General features: G+C 41.5%; 1 protein-coding gene across 2 annotated transcripts in view; it reads right to left on the bottom strand.

Moving 5' to 3' along the window:
- Window positions 1-544: 544 nt before the first annotated feature.
- The window catches only part of KCNK12 (potassium two pore domain channel subfamily K member 12), a 28,745-nt gene continuing 9,283 nt past the window's right edge, over window positions 545-20,006 (bottom strand). The window contains exons 2-3 of one of the 2 annotated variants that reach the window (XM_032683372.1): window positions 10,259-11,150; window positions 545-6,765 (exon numbers count right to left, since the gene is read on the bottom strand). In XM_032683372.1, coding sequence (XP_032539263.1) covers window positions 6,729-6,765; window positions 10,259-11,150 — 929 coding nt within the window. In that variant the 3' untranslated portion in view covers window positions 545-6,728. Of the gene's footprint in view, window positions 11,151-20,006 lie in introns of both variants that reach the window. The other variant, XM_032683373.1, reaches the window with a different exon arrangement.

The raw sequence follows: 20,006 nt of genomic DNA, 5'->3' as shown, positions 1-20,006 counted from the left end.
GGTTTGCACTTTGGGTCTATGTTATCTAGCAGGATTAGCAAGCCTCAGTGTTTGGTGCAGTGACATTTATCTGTTTGTTGTGTGATTGATCTTGTAAGGGCCTTTCTAGTCAATACCAAAATTTCCAGGATTTATCTTAATACCTTGGACAGATGGATCCTATTGATTTGAATGGAAGCTGTGGAGAGGGGATATATCATGAGTTCCTTATAACTGTTTACAGAGCAAACAGTTTCCATCTGCTCTCTCCTTTATTGTAAAGCAAAGGCAAAATTTAACTCAGCTGCAAAATTTAACAGGTGATCATCCTGTACATTAGAAGCACATCACACCAGTTATTATCCTGCCTGGCTCTGTTTGACCACACACAGTTTAGTCAGCATCTGTGGAGTTCTGGGGTCTCCCCTTATGGCTCTGAGGTCTCCAGGCCATACATTTACAAGGGAATCTCTCAGCCAGGAGGGGCTTCTGCCTCACCTCCTACTCTCCATGCTCAGAAAAAAAACAGTACTCACATATACATCCCAGGCAACATTTTTTTTTCTCCTGTTTATTTCAAAAGTCTTTGTAATAACTTAATTGCAACATTCCAAATGTCACCTGGAATTTGACATCCTCCCAGATGTACAGAATTCATACTTGACCATGTATGACAGCATTAAAAACACACAGTAAGGTTCCCCAAACACCATCAGTGGGTTCTTCCACAGTGTCATTAACCACTAGCTCTAAGAATCCTTCCCCAGTACCTCTGCACTGCTTTGTAATGTGGCTGCACATCAGCTGTCTCTGCCTCCTAGGTCCATAACCATGCTTCTGTGAATGAAGGGGTGCCAAGCCCAAAATACCCATTTTTGTTTGTAAATTGTATATAATGTACCAGCAGAAATGTGATCTGTATCTAATTGGCTTTGTATATGGCTTTTAGTCCTCTTCATTCAAAGATTTTATAGTGGAAAAATCCTGAGCTGACACAAAAAATGGGACTGATTCATCAAGAGCACTCACAATTACGGTATGTGTTGGAGGCAAAGTTCCTGTCAACCCAGAATTAAAGCATTTTAAAAATTGCCACTTGTTTAAACAGATTTCAATCTTGAAATTTATTCCAGTTTAATGTTCTGCCAGGAAGCATCATCTGAAAGAGAGTAAAAAATCTATGTTTTCTAATCACCAATTTACAGGAACTTACGGTTCTTCATTTTACCACTTGACTTGATAAACACAACTGAAATTGTGCTGGAAAAATGCATCCATCTCCTTTTGACTTCTAGCAGGCATTTAAAAGTCATTACATCTGTTTAATTGGGCTATTTATTACCTGCAATTCAACTGAGTTACTCCAGATTCAGGCAACAGCAGCACTTGCTTCTTAGAGCATATCACCTCTTTTGGCTTATTTAGGTAATCTCTGTATAGTTCAACTCTTTGGGAGAATGCTGAGTGATGCTGGGCACTGGAACCTGCTGCAACTGTTTCTGGCTGGCAACATGTTATTTTTTCTGACCAATGCTCAGCTGAAATTCCTTTTGGTTGTTACAAATGTCTCTGGCTAACACCCATATGCAACAGTAGCAGTAAAAAGCTTGTGTAAGATTTGCTGCCATCCTCTGATTTCAGTACCAGTGATGAGAAATGCCCCTAGCAGTGTAAAGACAGTAGCAGAAACTGGTTCAGCAAGTGCTGCAGCTGCTTGCAGGGCAATGTCCAGCACCCCAACCACCCAGCTGATGCTCTCCTGAACCCAAGCTTCTCCCACTGCTGGAGAAGTGTCTGGCTGCTGTGGACAGTGGCAGCTCTGCTCACAGCTTTTGCATATGAGATCCTTACCGCCTCATTTCGGATTATTTCGCTTTTCTGGTATGTTGGTATTGGGTGTTTGGTTTTTTTATTTGGGTTTTTTGTTTCTTTTTTTTTTCGAAAAGCCATGACCACTTGAAGGTCAGCTGTCAAATGGACTGAGCGATCAGTGCAGGAAAATTGAAAATCATGACATCCTGTGCATAGGCTGCGAATAATGGGCAACATTCTTTCGATCATTAAAATAGAAAATTATCTATTTTCCAACGTTTTTAGTCCATTAAGAAGGCAGGGATATGAGCACACTGCTGATGATTTGCACTGGTCTCCTGGCAGTACAATCACAGGGGCTGGCAGTGGGATGGATCCCACACCAGGGGAAACTTGGCCAGAGGAGGCAGCTGTGGATTGCCATGACATTCAACTCCTCTCCAAAAATGACAGACACCTCGAGGCAGATCCATTTTCTGCTGGAGACTGGACCATTATTCATGGTCTCTGGACCATGGACATGCTTAAACTTGTGGACATTGGCAACTCCATCCCTGAGTGCTATGCAGACCAAGGCATGGCCTCAAATACATTTTGCTTTCATATAGGTGAAGAAAATATAAGCCTTGCCTGCCCTGGTGCTGGCAGAAACCCAGGCTTTTCCCCAAGGTACAGGTGCATTGAGCATTGGAAAAGAATGCTATTGTAATTTTGTGGTGCATGCCTGAGCTTTGGGGCCCAATTGTATATTTTAGCACCTTACTTTCTGTTCAGAGCACCACTTCTGTTGCTTCACTATACTTGTAGGATGGTAAGACAATTTTCCCTTTTTTTTACTGATAAAGAGCTCTTAGCAGATATAACCAGCCTTTGGTAATTGATTCATCTTGCAATATTTATATATTCTGTCATCCTACGAAAGTCTAAACAAATCTATCCATTTTATGAGGAAAGTAGGATCACAGGAGGATTACTGCTTTGCTGATGCAGGGGGGAATGTAAAATGAGTTGATAACTGCACCTGCATCCCAAACACTCCAGTTCCAGGAACAACCCAGGGTTCAAAGGTGGCCAGAAACAGTCCAGCACAGGCTATACACACAGCACTTCGCTGTGCTTCTCAAGAGAGGCTCAATACAATGTCAGTCTTCTTTTTCCCTTTTTTCTTTTTGCCTTTCCCTGTATTTTTGTATGTTGGTAATTCAAACAGCACAGCTGCTGTCCCTGATTCAAGGGCAGGGGCAGGGGCAGGTGTGTGCGATTCCTAAAGACAGGGACTGACCTTAGGAGCAGCAGCAGACTGGGGTGATGGCAAACACCTCCCGAGGCACAACAAAAGGGACTACCAGCATCACCCAGCCAAACTGCTTTAACCACCCCAGTGCCAACTCCCAGTCACCAAACCAACCTACGAAGGAACATCTTTGAGTATCAAGAGTCAGTACATTACCCTTGATGCTGTAGCTGTGTACTCGAGGTCTTTTTGATAGAAGTGGTTAGCAGCAAGTAGAACCCCATGATTTACATTTCTTTGCCTGAACTGGAATTACATTAGCATGCCCTTGGTTTGCAATTGCCAAACAGGTACAAATATTTAAGGTTTTGAAGGTTTATACATGCAATTCTGTTTGCAGCAGTCAGGCAGGCTCGGTTTTAATCCCTTTAGAAGCTCTATTCATAGGAATTAATGTACAGCACAGGACATTTTCCAAATGAGATTTACATACTTCTGGCTAAGAATTTGAAAAAAATTAGATGAAATGGGCAAATGAAACAGGAAAGTCTTTTTACATAAAACTTAATCTTTAGCATATTTCACTGGATTTCTGTCGGTAGGAAAAATATTGTTTACTAATTTCAACCATGATACACAATTTATACTCAGGATTTAGATTTTACAAAAAAATTTTTAAAAGAAAAATATTCATGAGAGTGACTAATTTTGGTGTGTCTGGGAACATCTGCTGGATATTTTGCTGGTGTCAATATTTCATCTATTTGTAATTAATACAAAAAGGAAAGAGATGCCAACCAGAAAACAGCACAGAACTGATCACTGTTTTATAATTCAATGCAGAAGTGAGCAAATACCAAAACCATTGAAATAAACTGCAGAAGTAAAACTACTGAGGCTTGTAATAGGAAACAGTAACGCCAGCTCAGTTAAAGATACCTACCAAGCTGTGCTCTTTTAAAAAGAAATAAAATAAACAGGAATGTTTTTTGCGCATGTATCTTGAGACTTGAATAACTGAAATCGGCTGGAACTTTGGAACTAATATTTTTGCAGAGAGTACCCAACAAGGTAGTATTCCAGTGAGCTAAAAATGTGTTTGTATATGTAGAATAGTACTTTTTATTTTTGTAAATAAACAGTGTTTACACACACAATCCCTCCCCACCTCCAACAATCTGCAAACCATTTTCAGATGTGCTTTCAGATACTGAGGTTTTACAACAAAATTGGAAGTGAATCGTTGCACTGCCTGTGCAGTCTATTGATGTTAGCACAAGCAAAAATTTTCTGGACATAATTTTACTTGCATGGAATAGGAAATTATACCCGTTGAGAAAACTTGGCTGTTTGATTTGCACAGTCAGAAATAGCAGTAATTTTTTCTCATTGTTTATTGTATGTTATAAAAGCATTACTTTTGCATTGACTCACTGGCTTCAAAAAGTACTGTTACATCTTGCAAAGTATAAAAGGAACACCTTCGTATTTCTTAAGACTGTTTGATAAAGCACCACCTGCTGGAGAGCCCAATCCTGAAAACACATGGGATGATGACATTACACAATTTTAAACCTACCTGCATCCCATGCTGAGTCTGGGCTTGGGAGCTGTCTGGGACACACCTGGATCTGACTTTACACCTCTTTTTGGCTATGCAAACTTTAGGGCAATCGCATTTTCTTTTTGATGGTTTAAAGTCTTATTCTAATTACAGGGTGGATGTTACCTATTTAATAAACAAAAAGAGAAAGAAAAAAGGCATGTGTCTTTATTGGTAGCCACAGACTGTGGCTGTGTAAACTGAAGTAGTCCTTCCTCAGTGCTGTTGCTGTACAACATATTTATCATGCATAATGAACCACTTACTGTGTATGTACTAATATGCATATCCTTTGTGGAGTCTCAGTGGAATTGCCTATTATTTTCTACAATGTAGTTTCTGTTTCCCTAGCATTCATGAAAGCAGAATTTGAGCTCAAATATGGACATATTCACACACAAAAAAAGAAATTGCATATTGGTTGTACAATGAGCAATGCACAGTTCATTAGTTATTTTGTGTGAGTCAAGTATTAATTTGCCCTAATTGAAGTTATTATGTAACATAGCATTTATTGTATTATTTAAATATAGCATTGCAAATGTGTATTGGTTTGGAAAGGCACATTAGTAATCCAATTAGAGCAGAAGCCATACCCACAGATTTGCTAGCGATCAGCAAAATACGGTTTTGTTTAGATTAGCTCCGAACATTCGTTGCAATGATTTGTCACTGAATATTTTTCAAGTTAAAGGCTGGAAAAATACTAAGAAGTGAGAACGGTCTCATTGCTACAGCTAATTTTCATATAATTATAAATTCATCCCACATAGGCAATCAGGTTTATACTCTGCCTACATACTTGGCTATATGACCTCCACTACTACTATAAGTCTTTCTTTCAGTAGCAAGCTAAGACATGACTGAAATATGGGTAAATGGTCATAATATACCCAAATTTTCACCCACAGAAAGCTGGGGAAGAGAAAAGACTCAGGGCCAGGGCTGAAGCAGTGCTGGGACACCATGGTCATAGAGAGCTTTGGTGTGATTCTTACACCTCTCCTGTCTTCCACCAGTAATTCTGGTTGCAATCAGAGCTCCTAATTGGGCTGCCAACTAGCAGGTACATAGCAAAGATGCACAAATACCCATCTTGCATTTTCAGTTGTGCCTCCTGCTGCATGGCCCCAACCACTGCCTAAAGAACATTTATATGTCTTGCTAGCAGTAATGGGAGTTACTTGTGCAATGCTTCTTCTGCAGGGAGACAGGCAAACTGCAGCCTCGTCCTTCAGAAACTTCCATGTGCGGCTGAGGTCACTGAGATTACTTCTCTGAACACCTATATGGTCCGAAGGACGTCCTTCCTTATTGCAAGCAAATAAAAAAAATCTATATTTTTTGCACAAAATGAGAACTGTGCTTTGCAGATGAGAAGAAACCAAAGAGAAACAGATGACATCTCAGTGTGACTCCAAACTTTGTCCAAGACACAAACAGGGAAGACAAACCCCAAGAAGTAAATGTAGTGACTTGCCAAATGCTACAGGTTTCACAAGAAACTATTCCTTGTCATTGTTCTGCCCTGAGCTCAAGGGGAAAGAGAAGATGCTGCTTCATCATTGTCCCTCATTAATTTTCACGTAAATTTTAATTTTCATCTGCAAGGTATTAGCACGTGTGCCAGGTGAACTTGGTATCTCCTTTGTCTGACCAGCTCACACCTGTGCCATCATTGTTCTCACTAAGGGCTGGCTCACAGAGAAGTCCCAAGTCCAGTAGCTTTCTGCTGCTCCTGAATGCTCTTCCCTGGGCTCAGGCAGCAAAAGACTAATCTGGGGCATGGGGTCTGAGCTCAGGTCTGCACTGCCTGTACAACTTCTTAGCAGGCAACTGGGATGTCTTGGTCTGTGCCAGCTAGGAGTCACTGCTGCTGTTCTGCAGGGGGAGGCTGAGGGGGTTGTATCAGGGAAGATGAACTTTTAAATCCTAAGTTAATTGCATTCTTTCAAGGCTATCCAAAAATAAAACCTAGAAAAAAAAAATTTCAAGAATGTAATACAACTCCCAAATTACCTGAAAAGAAAGTGCAATCTAGTGCAGTGTGCTTTCACTGTCCCACTCTGTTCCTTCAGTTTCCTTCTGATTTCTTGTGCTTCAGCCTGTGTCCAGGTATTGCTGGTATCTGCTCTGTCTGTGAAAACGAAATACCAGGAGGAATTGCACTTGGTGCAATTGGTGCATGTTTAGGGGTTACTTCACAAAAGGAGCAGGTTGCCCCAGGGAATCCCGAGCTGGACCATGCACAATCAAAGAGGAGTTAGGTGCCCATGTCTGGCAAGTTTAAAGAGGAATTGTCATTAAGAAAAATGCTAAAGGAAGAGCACAAGGGACTACGAATGACTGATCTCAAATCTCCTATGTCCTCTTGGCTCAGGTACTCATGCACACGGGTGATGGGTGCCCAGGTAGTGTTAGCAGGCTAAAGAGTAGAGACTTGGAGCTTGGTTTTCATGCATCCTTGAAAAATACTTCAGCCACTGAATATGAGGGAACTGTAAGGCCACCCTTTGTCAGATGCTTCCCAGTGAGACCCAGTCAGTAACTTTGCTCTGACCCTCTCATAAACTGGCTTTGCTGAGCCAGATGGGGTTGGGGATTTTTACAGGGCTTAGATACGAACTGGGGGTCCCTGTGGCTGAGCTTCTAGGGATATGTGCACTGCAAGAAATAGGGGCACTGGTAAACAACTGGGCATGCACTTTATATGCCTCTGAGGCTAAGGAGAAGCAGAATGGAGTGTATCAAGGATCCTGGGAATAAATAAACATTAGACCTAAGTGCATAGAGCAGCAATTAGATGCTCAAATCCCTTGAGAAGCCCAGCTGTAGGACCTGGTCCAACTTCCCCTGGGGTCAACAGGAACTGCAAAGGGTCCTGCAAAGGCACCACTGTAAACAATGGTACCAGACAGACTCGGAAACATTTAAATCATGTTATAACAGACTGCCTTTGCCTAGATGCAGAAAAAGTACAGAAGAGGTATGTACAATTTCATATTACATCACCGTATTTCCCAGGCAGGAATAGGTAGTTTGACAACAATTTACAAACATTTAAACAGGACCCTAATTATGGTTATATTTATCCTTTAAAAACAACTTACTGAAAAAACCCCCACCTTAATTTGCAAATTTTTCCCCACAGAGCTCTTCAGCTCAGAGGATGTTAATGCATTTGAACATGTTTTTATGAGCAAAATAACAAATTCTGCTGTGGCTTGGGGTCCTATCTATTCAAACTCCTAAGTCCTTTGGGATGGAGCCCATCTGCCTTGATTTATACAACACTTCACAGAGTGGGGCCCCTTCTAATGAGTAATAGTCCTCATGATGGCAAATGTACCAAGACACAACCCTGAGAGTCTAGCTGCAGAAAGAGAGAGGGGTCCCATTCACACTTTTAATTAACAAACACATAAACCATCATAGTTATTTACCTGTAGGAGTAATCCCAAGGGAAAAAAACAAATTTTCATTCTTTTGGTTCCCCGCCTCTGCTGTTTCCAAAGATGTCCCCTGTGTCTCTGGACGGCGCCTCCCTGAAAGGGGTCTTTCAGCTTCTGCAGCCAGTCTTTGAGACTTCTCCAGACCATGACCTGTCCCTACACAGCCTGCTTAAATTTATCCTTCAGTGGGCTTCAAATTAGGATCATGAAAGACTTCGAACTCTTCCTGCTTCTTCAAAGAGCACAAGTGCACAGACAGGAACGCACTCTGGTGCGTGGACCTTGGGGAGTCTCCCTACCATCAAGAAAGCTCCTGCCTCTTGAATGTGGACTCTGCTATACCACATAATCTTAAGTGTGAATCTGTGTCAGGTAGAAACAGAACACTGCCTGTTTCTGGCCAAATGCATCTTGACAAAAGCTGTGACTACATTTAGAGTGTGATACAGATCCATGTGTGATGGTTTATCTGCTGCTCTGATTCCTTTTCGTGAGGAGAAAGATACAATCATTGCCATACTTCAGCTGGCAGGCTCAAGTGTGCAAAACTGGCTCAAGTGTGCAAAACCTCAAATTAAAAGTTAGTTTTCCAAGGTTAAATTCCAAAACATTTTGCACCACTACAAATTTAAAGGAAAGCAGAAATGATGGCTACCCCAAACCCAGACAAAGCAAAGTAAGTAAACAACAGAGTAAAATATCTATATGAAACTTCATGGAAATATTTTCAAAAATTTCTAATATTCCCAGTTTGTTTTCATCAGCTTCTTCAATTTATTCAGTGACCAACCTAGTTACTCATGGTCTTGCCTACAACTTCAAAAGAAGTTTCCAAGAGCAGGTCACTGTGTCTCAGAATACAAGCTTCAGTTTTGTTTCTTGCCTGGAATCAGCAGAAGCCTTTTTATTACCTTCATAGCATAGCAGAGAGAATTTAGAGAAATGATCCAGAGCTGTGCATGTATTTTGAAAGAGATTCGCAGTAATTCCTCTGCACCCATTTGTTATGCTAAACTAGACACTCCAGACCAGGTTTGCTTCTGGTTGTTCAGTGGTTTGGGCTAGTGCAGGTTAAATATGCCTTAAGATGGTAGCAACAGCCAAAGGCCAATTTATGACTTCACATCAGCATTCTGGGGGAAGCCAGCTTTCGGGGGGAACTCCAAAGTAGTGCTCTTCTGTATAACCTACACAGTCAGATTTGTGGGAAACAAGTACAGGGCTGGAGCCCTCAAAAAACTGCAAGGAAATAATTTGCATGAATCTCTGCAACAATACTGCAGAAGCAAAAGATGCAAATTTAGGACAACAGAGAGCCTGCGTTCATTTTAGTGACTTATTTTAATGTGAAAGTAATGAAATAAGCATTTCAGTGGTGATGCAAACATTTGACACCAGAGGTGCATACTGGCTTCTCTTGCATTACATGAAGTCAGTACTGAAGATGACAATTGCCTGTTTCCAGTTATTCAGTAGGCAGGAATAGTTTTGCACACTTTGATACGGTCCTTGATAACCCCCTGACTTTTATGAGTTAGGTGGCAGGCAGTCTTTCAGACATGACTGGCTAAACCCCATCATTTGTATGAGGGGAATCCAGCCCATTCAATCCTCTGCTGTTGAAGTCAGTAGGGTTATTGAAGGGAAGCACAATCACACTAAAGGTGGTGTGGCAGCGGTCACCTACATGTCCTCCTGCTGTGAGGAATTGCTGAAGAGCATCGAGCACAAAGCTCAGGGCCAGATCCAGACTTCAACAAACTGTGAGATACTGGTTTAGTCAAACCTTACCAATCCCATGTTTGAATATGGAGCTAAACTTGCCCACAATGCATTTTAACACAGAGTTTGGGTTTAGGCTCTGTTCTGAAGAACAGGCTGGTTTTGACACCATTCTAACCATGCACACCATCCTTCTGTAACTGCATCAGATTCTGCATCAAAGACATCCAAGTCTCTTCCAAAAGACCCTCAGGGGAAAATTGTAACATAATGATAAATATCTCAACGCATATTAGAGAAAACTTATAAAACCCCCAGAGACTAAAATGCTGAACGCCGAATGAATACCAAGGCTGTGTCTGAATTTAAAACTTTCCAGTAGCTTACAATGATAATTCCAGCCTAATCACCATTTCATTTTTATTAGAGAAACAAAAGGAATTTCAAAAACTCTACCTAGAATCACTCGTTTCTGCCAAGCGGTTGTTCATGATGGCTAGAGCACCCACCCCTGCAGAGAAACCGTTTTGTCTCGTATTGATACAAACATTCCTCGGGTAGCCGTTGGCCGTCTCGGACAACTGCTTTTGCAAAATGGCCAGGGAGACTTTATTGGATGCCGTGAGCTCCCTCATGGAGATCATCTCTCCAGAGAGCCTCCTCCCCTCGGTGTCACTGTCATACTGTCCATCAGTGTCCACTGAGATGTTATGTCGACGCAGGCGGGCTCCGGGGGTGATGGCGTTGCGACGGCTGAGGCGGGTACTTGATTTATGGCACTTTGGGCAACATCTGCATTCGAATTTTTTCAACACCCAGTTCAAAACTTGCTTGATTACAATCGAAATGACATTAAAAAGAGAGTATATGCAACATACCCCCATAAATATAAATACAAAGTTTCCGAATCTGTATAATCCCTGATTTTGGTATGCAGCGTTCTGGCTGCTTACCAAATCTCCAAAGCCGATGGTGCTGAACGTGACAAAGCAATAGTACAAGGAATCAACGTAGTTCCATCCTTCCACCGCCGTGTACATTGCGGAGGCGCAGCAGGAAAGGGTAATAGCAAATATTCCCAGAATCAGCAACACATGGTAAACGGATGGCTTCCAGCCCACGAGGCTGCCCACCCCTGACATAGCTGGCCCCCTTCGGAAGTTGGGAGGTAGGAGACCACTTCTTCGCAGCTGTCTCTCGTGGCACGCCTTCATGATAAATGCCAGGAGGGAGATAATGCGCTCCAAGAAGAGGTTGAAGAAAAGGATAGTCCCAGCACACCCAAAAAGGCCATAAACGATGAGGAATACCTTTCCAGCCACAGTTGCTGGTGTGGTCATTCCAAAACCTGTGGTGTGGAGATAAATGGGTAATGTTAATGACATAGGTTTTCATGTGTAAGTTCAGGATATGTGTAATTTAACAAGGGTCTCATCTCACTGGGCAAAAGGAGTGCTATCTCTAAATCAGCTCAGGCCAACATAAAAGCGAGTTCTGCAAAGAGCAAAGAAGGCACCAGAAAGCTCAACAAGATTACTAAAACCTGAAAGCAAGAAAAAAATCCTTGCACATACGATCAGCAGTGTATTAACAGAGCAACACCACTCTGTAAACGCAGGTGGAAGGATCACCGAGCCCAAACCTCTTCAAGGTGGGATGAGGTGAAGAGATCACTTCACTGCTCCCATATGTGCCAGCCCACCGTGACCTGATGGAAAGTTTAAGCTCTATGTTCACAAGTTGTAACCCACTGTAACACTTCTGTTATAGAGGTCCAATTATATAATTCCTGCTGAGAAGAGGCAAGTTTTCAGGCTGTGTAACTCACCTCCCATATATCGAATATTGTTTTAAACATAACAGCATTTTAAAGTCTTATCCAAATCCCAACTGCAACTAGACCACCTGGTATCACCACAGAGGGAAGGAAAAGCCATCACACTGCAGAGCTGTCTGGCAGACTGGGAGCATTAGGAACTCTCAGACTGATAATTACAGCAGGGAAAAACACTGCTGCAAAGTTAAATAGAAAAATCAGAGTATAAACACTCGGGGAAGATGCAGCAACAATATTAATTCACCTCTTCTTTATAAGAATTACTTATTGTAATATTACTTATTATTATGACATTACTCATACGCATAATTTTATGAACAAGCAGTAATATCTTGTAGCTACAGATGGTTAAATAACAGCAAAAGCGATCTTAAATTTGCATGCAAATAAATACAGTAAGTTCACTCCATGTTATTTGCTGATAGCAGTTGTATTATGGAAATGATTTACATATATTTCCCATACTATCTCAGGAAGATGCTTCTGAAACTCAATTCTGCAGGTATTGCCCTTTTTCTACTACTCTCCCCTGTAAGAACACTTGGTGGTTCAGTCAAAAAGCACACTGACAGGATTGAGGTGACTGCTCATGTCCCATGAATAAGTAACTGCATGTAATCTAAACTAACGGTTTGTAAAAAATCCACATGCTGAAATTACTGTTCCACAAAAATACTGAGGAAGTAACATATTCAAGGAGGTAAATACCAATATCAGACCACATAAATAAAAGTTTGTAAAGAAAAAGGAGCTACTTCTAGCATAGAGCACAATGACGTAATTAAAGACCATAATGAAATCATTAAATCCAGTTTATTACCATGATGCACCTTCAAACAGCAACAGGAAAATACTTCCTATATACAATGAATTGAGATTGCTGCTTGAAATCTACTGGTTTATTTTTGCAATGGCTGTATTTTTCTGGGTAATTTACCTGTGTTCCCTTCCTACTTCACTGATAGAGAATTTCACATTGGTTAATAAAAAATGTAAATGTGCATGACAAGTAAACTCAGACATATCTTTTCAATAACATGAAGGTGCACAGTGAAAAAGGTGGTCCTATTTTCACAAGAGATTTGGCATGCTTGGAAACAGCTGTGTGCCAGCAATTCAGACTATACTGCATAACTTGAGTTACTTGGTCTAGTGGAAGGTGTCTCTGCCCACAGCAGGGTTGTTGTGAATAGTTGATTTTTCAAGTGCCTTCCAACCCAAACCATTCTATGATTCTATGATCAGTACCTTCACAGTAAAAACAGCATTTTCTGTAAAAGTCAGTGAAAAACTTGCACAGTATTACCAGAAAATATCACCAAAGAGGTAATTATATTTTGTTTTCTTGATCTACTGTATCTCCACTTTGTAGTTTTAAAAAAGACCACCTTTGAGCAGACCTCAAGAAGCCTGCCTTGGGGTCCCAGGCTTAACATGGGTCATTGGGAAGCTCTTCCTAGTTCCTTCTCCTCTGTGGGGTAGACCCATTCTTTGGATTGGGCTGGCTGCTAGCAGGAGCCGTCTCATTTAATGATGAATAGTGCTTGGCCCTCAGAAGAAGCTGGGGAGCCTGCTGCGGTTGCCAGCTAGAGATACACAGCCAGCTTGTTATGGAAAAGGCATCTGTTCGCCTCTGCCTTGTCAGCAAAGCATTTAAACATGTGCTTCACAGCAAGCATGTGAACATCACCATCAAAATAAATGGGTTTATTGTCCCACATATGGCTAGACACATTTATTAATTAGGGAAAAAAAAAAAAAGAGGTAGTGACAGTTTGGATCAAGTTGTAAATGTGCTGAAGCTTTTCAGTATTTTCGGTGATCATTCATGAGAGGTGTTGAAGTTTTATACTTCTGATGTTTTGAGATTTTCTGAAGCATAATGTCACCAAAATTCAGTATGTAGCTATGCAAGGTGAAAGGACCCATCACAGCAACGAGAGTGCTAAGAAACAGGTGAGACCAGGAAAACAGAGAATCATAGAATCATTTAGGTTGGAAAAGACCTTTAAGATCATTGAGTACAACTGTCAGCCCAGCAGTGCTAAGCCCACCACTAAAACATGTCCCTCATGTAACTTCAGGTCAACAGCTGGCTGAGGGAAGTGCACTCACATACTCTCCACACAGGGTCTTCCTTTGCCAGCCGTGTTTGTCCCTTTGGCACCACCTGGACCACGGGGGGGTTAGTCTCAGTCTGTTCTGTACACCACCTCTGAGCTCAGCCCCCGCTCAAGGCTAAGGTACATCATGATGCCTGGATGAAACAAATTAATCCAGAACTGCCTGTGCCTCTGAGACAGTACAAGGAAAAAAGCACAACGGTGCTTTACATTTTTCATGGCCCTGAGACATATTATACAGGTACCTTGGGGTTGACTTTGTGTGGCTCAGATGCAATATTTCAACCTCCCTCACGCTAATTCTGCCTCACTCTGATCCACCAGTTCAAATACAAGCTCTATGGCAGCAATAATTTCGTGTGTTTGATACTTCTCCCCAAACAGAATCAGTAGAGACGAGTTGATAAACACTCTCTTCAGCAGCCTCTCATGAGTAAATGCTGGCAATAAATAAGACCCTCATCCTGACTTGTTTAACAGGTTCTGTGGTTACAATTCTGCTCTTCTGGAGTTTAAATTACTTAACCTGCTGATGGATTCAAGAGGTAGTACAGCTGGAAAAACTCGTGACATGCTTCCTGTTGTTCTTGCTCTCTTTTACCTATTTTCTTATGGGTAAAAGAGATAGTTGATGCCAGAAGATAAAAAAGAATAGCAGCTTTAGTACCTATGAGCTCTTCTTTCAGGCCAATTGCTTTGTCTTACTACAGTTTGAGATTAAAAAGGTTGACAGTTTTCCAGTAAAGATGTATTTCTCCAGAGATGGAATAAAGTTTTAGTCACTTCAAGAACTACACAAAAAAAAGTCTTCCAGCCTTTACCACGGCATAATGTGTCCCTGCCTCTCTCAGGCACTCCAGTTCTTCTTATGCAAGTGTCCTGCTATGGGACTTCGCTCACACAGCAAGTCAGCACACCAAAACAATAATTTTAAATCCTAGAGTGAAACAGCACAGATCATCAGTGTAGCATCACCTCTACATAAATATAATGTAGCTACATTTAAAGGAATAAAAGAAACTTAAATGGCTGAATACACCTTTTTAAACAAATGATTCCTCAGAAATAAACAATAACAAGAACAACCATAACCAGAATTCTGCTTTCAGAGGGAAAGTAGTTGTTGCAACACAAAGACTAAGTTCTTGCAGGATTGGTCCCCAAGAGATGGGGGTTACAGAACACAGACAGAGAAACAAAGAGCAAGCAATTTTGTTTCACGTCTGTTCCATGCTTGCTTTACTTCATAGCTTTCCAACAGTCCTGGTTGGTCTTTATTGACTAACATGTAGGAACTAACATCAAGGAAGAAAACATCCTATTCTGAATTCCAAGTCTGGGTTCTGGTACTTCCTTCAACCCTTTTCCACCTGTTGGCATTTCATTATTATTTCCCCTGAGAATCATACCTGTATATTTCACAACTGCCTCTCATCTATTCTATAGCTCCTCACCACCTAACATTCAGAAACAGTTGCCTTGGATACAGGGTCACAGCTGAGAGCTGACAAAACTGCTGTATCCAGTGCTTTTACCCAAGGAATGAGACTACTACAAGTCAGTTCTTCCACCTGGCTTTGCATTTTCAGGCTACAAATTAAAAACTTACTTTCCCTTTAACACTCTTTCTCAGCCCGCTTTACTAAAATACTGTAAATCTTTTTAGAGCTTTTCCACTGCAAATCCTTTAATATCGAAGTTGCTCTAAAAATCCCATTTGATCTTATTTAGATTACTGTCTATAAACAGCTCCTGAACAGTAGCAGTCTGTCTAGCACTGGACGAATTAAGACCTTTTAAGTTGGACCTATATGGTGTCTGAAGACATGAGGTACAACTGCAGTTTTTAGAGCTGGCCTAACCTGGATCATACACAAGTTCGTAGTCCTTGGTGACCCATGTACTGAGTAGATATTCCATGGAGAAAATGCTGAGTGACTATTCAATTAAGAACTGACTCCCATAAACATTCTACCTATTGATCGACCCATTCATCCATCCACCCTTGGTCATACCCATACACCACCTCAAGATGAGTAAGCAGGCAGTTTCTGGCATTTCCTAACTTTTTAAAAATTATTTTAAAGACATTTCTTTAACATGTGGAACAGACTTGTTGTCCCCAAAGCCTACAGTAAATAGGTGGTCAGAATTCCTGTAAATTTGCTGTGTGAACCAGAGTGACCTAAAACAAGTTCGGATTTTTTTTGGTTTGTTTGTTTTCCTAACTGAATGTTCGATATATAAAAAAGTGCATACATGCACCCAGAGACTTTGGGAAAAGATGCCCAGTCTATTCAGTGACCTGAAACACCACCATGATAAACTTAATGAATGTAGTTAAAAACCATCCAGGTCTCTGCTGTTGCTCCTTGTTTCATCTCCATCCATGAAATATTAGTCAGGTGTTTGAGATAACTGCTACTAAAAAGGAGCAACAGTGGCAGAACAGAACCAGGAGAGGATTAATTGAACATTAAGGAGTTTAAAGGAGCTGCAGGCAATTATTAAAGGCTTTCCACAGCATCAGTTTTATTCTGTTTACACACAGATGTGATCAGGTTATTGGTTATCCACAGCACTGCAATGCGTAACATCAGTGAACACCAGAATCAATCACCCTCAGCATTTCTCTGCTGGACATGATTTAAACCACAGGCCACAATAAAAGGTCACGGCCACAATATTCATTCTTCTTTAAAGTACATTGGTTTTAAAAAGGGTTAATAGAATTGTAAGCCTAAAATAACCCAAGCTTCCTTGGGGAAAAAAAATGTGATTAAATTTGCAATGATGGCATTCAATAACTAAAAGGTGAAGTTGTTAGTTACCAGGTGCATGTGAAAGGTATGAAAAGAGACTAAGAGGTAACAATATTTTTCTGTAGAAATGAATGACAAAGATGAACCTAAAATTATTCCCAGCTGCAACTTGGGTGAGGACAAGAGACAGGGCTGGGAGGCAGAAGGGCAACTGCATCAGGGCAGAGGTACTGGGACTCCCCAGCTTCTCTGGCAACCTGTGATTTCCACATGTGGGCAAGGGGCTTGCACTCCCATGGGCAGCCATGGAGGGCAGTAGGATGTTATGAGAGGCTGCCTCGAGGGAATGATGCAAGAGGCTCCTGCAACAGAGACTGGTGTGATGAAGAGGGCTGTAGAGGTAAGCAGAGCTGCTGGTGGCTGTGGTCCTGGGATTGAACAGAGCAGTCATGTGCTCTGGAGAGGAAATTTTGGAGGAGAGGTGGTGATGAAGAACCTCTTCTGCTAGAAAGGCAACAGGGCTGCCAACTGGAGGACAAGAAGCTGCAAGGAAATCTGCCTCATGAAATCCCCTGAAGATGGGAATGTGAAGCTCGACTCCACACGCAGAGTATTTACATGCAGAGGTGCTGCTGTGTGGGGCTGACACCTGGCCATGTCAGCAGGCAGGTGAAGAGGGGATCCCACGCCTAAGGAGAAGCTGTCTTGGGTGACAGAGTGGGAGCAACATTTTTAGGGTGAAGGATACGCTGGCCCTGAGAGGAGCATCACCTTGATGGGGTCTAAGGCATTGGGGGTGCCCCCTGAAATACCTTAGGGAAGGAGAGAGGACTAACCTCCTCAAAACCTGGCTACTCCTGAACATTCTTCTCCTCCCTGCAGCAGGTTTCCCAAGGGTGTTTTTCTACACTGAAGCATTCTAGTTGAGCATTCCAAGAAAGACCTCAGTTTCTAGTGGGTACTCAGCAGGCACATTTGTCAGTTCAAGTGGCCTAACCTTTGTAAATTTGAGTGATAAATGACCCTTAAAAAGATAAGCGCTGGGGCTTCAGCTTCGCCAGCAGCAGCAGTACTCTTGATCTTTTCATTCACCAGAAGTAGGTAAGCCTTTTCCCTCAGTGGTACTGCATGTGCCTTTTCTGTGTACAGCTCGTGAAGAAAGTGCATGCCCAAAGACTAACTAAACAAGTCCACCCTTGCTCACTACTAAATGCCACTATCCTAAAGACATAGCCCAATAAATACATAAGGAGGTCTGGCCAAGCTTCTTTGGCACAGAACCAAGCCCAGGAAGAAGCAGAAGTGTCTCTAAATCAGTTTTATGGTTCCCTGGCTGGGGCTGGCTGCTCCTTTATATACCTTGTACAAGCAAATGGGGACTGACTTGTGCCAAGTCACCAGTGTTGCCAGCTGAGCAGCAGCTCTGGCCCATGGTCTTGCTAAGCAGTAGCCCCTGAAGAGGGAACACATGGGAAGAGTCACAGCCTTGAAGCTCAAAATCTTTGACAAGCTTATGTTCAGGTTTTTTAGCTAATCCATCCTACTGCAGCAGAACATGGTTTCTAATGAGGGAGAGGGGACCTCTCCTAGAAGGAGATGATAGAGAATGAAGCTCAGGGAAGAATGAAAATCAGGAGTATGAATTCAAAATACACAGAGAAAAAGAAAGTTGATTCTTGCTGAATTGACTGTATAGAGATGGAGGTGACCTGTGGTGTGGCAATATTCCTTTTCTATCATCATATTGTTCACAAACAAACTGTCTTTCAATACTTAAGGTTTTATTGTTCTTATAAGTAATATAATCTTCTCTGCTAAATTCTTGGGGCCAGTCTCTGGTTTACAGTCATAAAAATCAAGACTGAAATTATTTTCTTCATTATATGCTTTCTTGGACGAATCTTAAGCAAGACGATACTAAATTCCCTCTTGTTTTCAGTTACTCTACCCCTTGGCACAGCTGGATTACTCTAATGGCTCGTTAAAACAGAGAGAATAGGGGTTAGTGTTGCCTAAATTAGTGCTAAACCACCTCCCAAAGGAAAATGGGATGAGAGCAGGGTGTTCTTGCAGCCTGTCTCTTTGTGAATTAATCTAAACTAGTCCAGAGCCGCTTCTCGAGGCTACCTCCACACTCGATGATTGCAGGGTCCTGTCTCTGGTTTGTTTTCTTTCCTTATCCTAACAGCTGGGGAAAACCATTTTGCTATAATCTTTTCTGAAATGGTGGTAGTGTTAATAATGGAAAAATATAGCCCACATGCCCCTTGGTTACTTAAGTACGTTATATTACTGTGAAAAACGTCTCCCTTATCTCCCCTAGAAGATAAGGGTCTTCAAACTCTTGCATTAACAGCTGTTGAGGCGGTGTACAACCTCTGCTGCTCACATTCCAGGTTGTGGGCAGAAGCATCTGCCTCAGCTTACTGCACTGCCAAACCTCAGCTAAAACACAGAGGTTTCTGAGACACTATGAGACAGAAGAAACATACCTGAATTTAGAGTAACTGTTTAAAAAAAATCTACAGAAAACAAAAGTACGATAACCAAGAAATACACAAAGTGTGTCTCAGTAACCACGGATATATATGGAGGTATAGCTCATGGACCCCAAGAGTCACCAATTCCTTCCCTCTCTTGAGATGTGGCCAATATCTGAAGCCATACATTCCCACCTCCTCTGATCTTCCTTTAGTCTCCACATTCCAGGTTAACAAAAAAAAAGCAGAATTCTCCTGCAATCGTAATTTTTCATCTTTTAAAGCTGCTTCCATTCTTATTTTCCTATGGTTGTCGAAAATGTTTTTCGTGTGGATAATCACGTATCTAAGCAACACCCTAACAGAAAAAAAGCTTATGCCCTGTCATTTCAAACAGGGTTTCAAACATAAGCATTCACACCTGCTTTTGCTGTTTATTGAAACTTGCAGTTGCATTTCAGATGTCTGTGTAGACCCGAGGTTGAGCAATTTTTTTTTTTTCTGAGCTGCAAGGGAAAAAGAATAATGGCATTCAAATTTTGTTATGTTCTTGAGACATTATTGGCTTCGAAAGAATATTTGCACATGTACTGTCACTTCACTGCCAGTACATCTCACAATACTTCTTGTTTCAGGCTAAGAAACAGCATTATCTGAATTTCACAAGTGATCTTGGGCGTATGTCGTACTTCCCCACGTAAGAAGTCTCATAAAACAAGATGTCACTCTTAGGTTTTTTGAGCCTTACAGATGGGAAAGGCTGTTTCATGGTTACATTGCTGGCTTACCTTTTGAGTGGATTAAACAATAGACTTGCAGCATATTTTTCTTCTGCCAGTGGTGTCAGTGTAGGTAGGTGTTGAGAGAACATCTGTTTCTTGATAGCTGTGTCATCTCTTCTGCTTTATGAAGAGTTAGGCTATAAATATGGACTGGTGGGATAGAAAAACTCTAAACATGAACACATCTTCTCCACTGTTTGGCTGTTGTGGTTTTTTTTTT

The sequence above is a fragment of the Chiroxiphia lanceolata genome, chromosome 3 (assembly GCF_009829145.1).
Source record: "Chiroxiphia lanceolata isolate bChiLan1 chromosome 3, bChiLan1.pri, whole genome shotgun sequence".
Taxonomy (NCBI): Eukaryota; Metazoa; Chordata; class Aves; order Passeriformes; family Pipridae; genus Chiroxiphia; species Chiroxiphia lanceolata.
The sequence above is the reverse complement of the archived record's forward strand: the minus strand, read 5'-3'. Positions and strand labels throughout refer to the sequence as shown.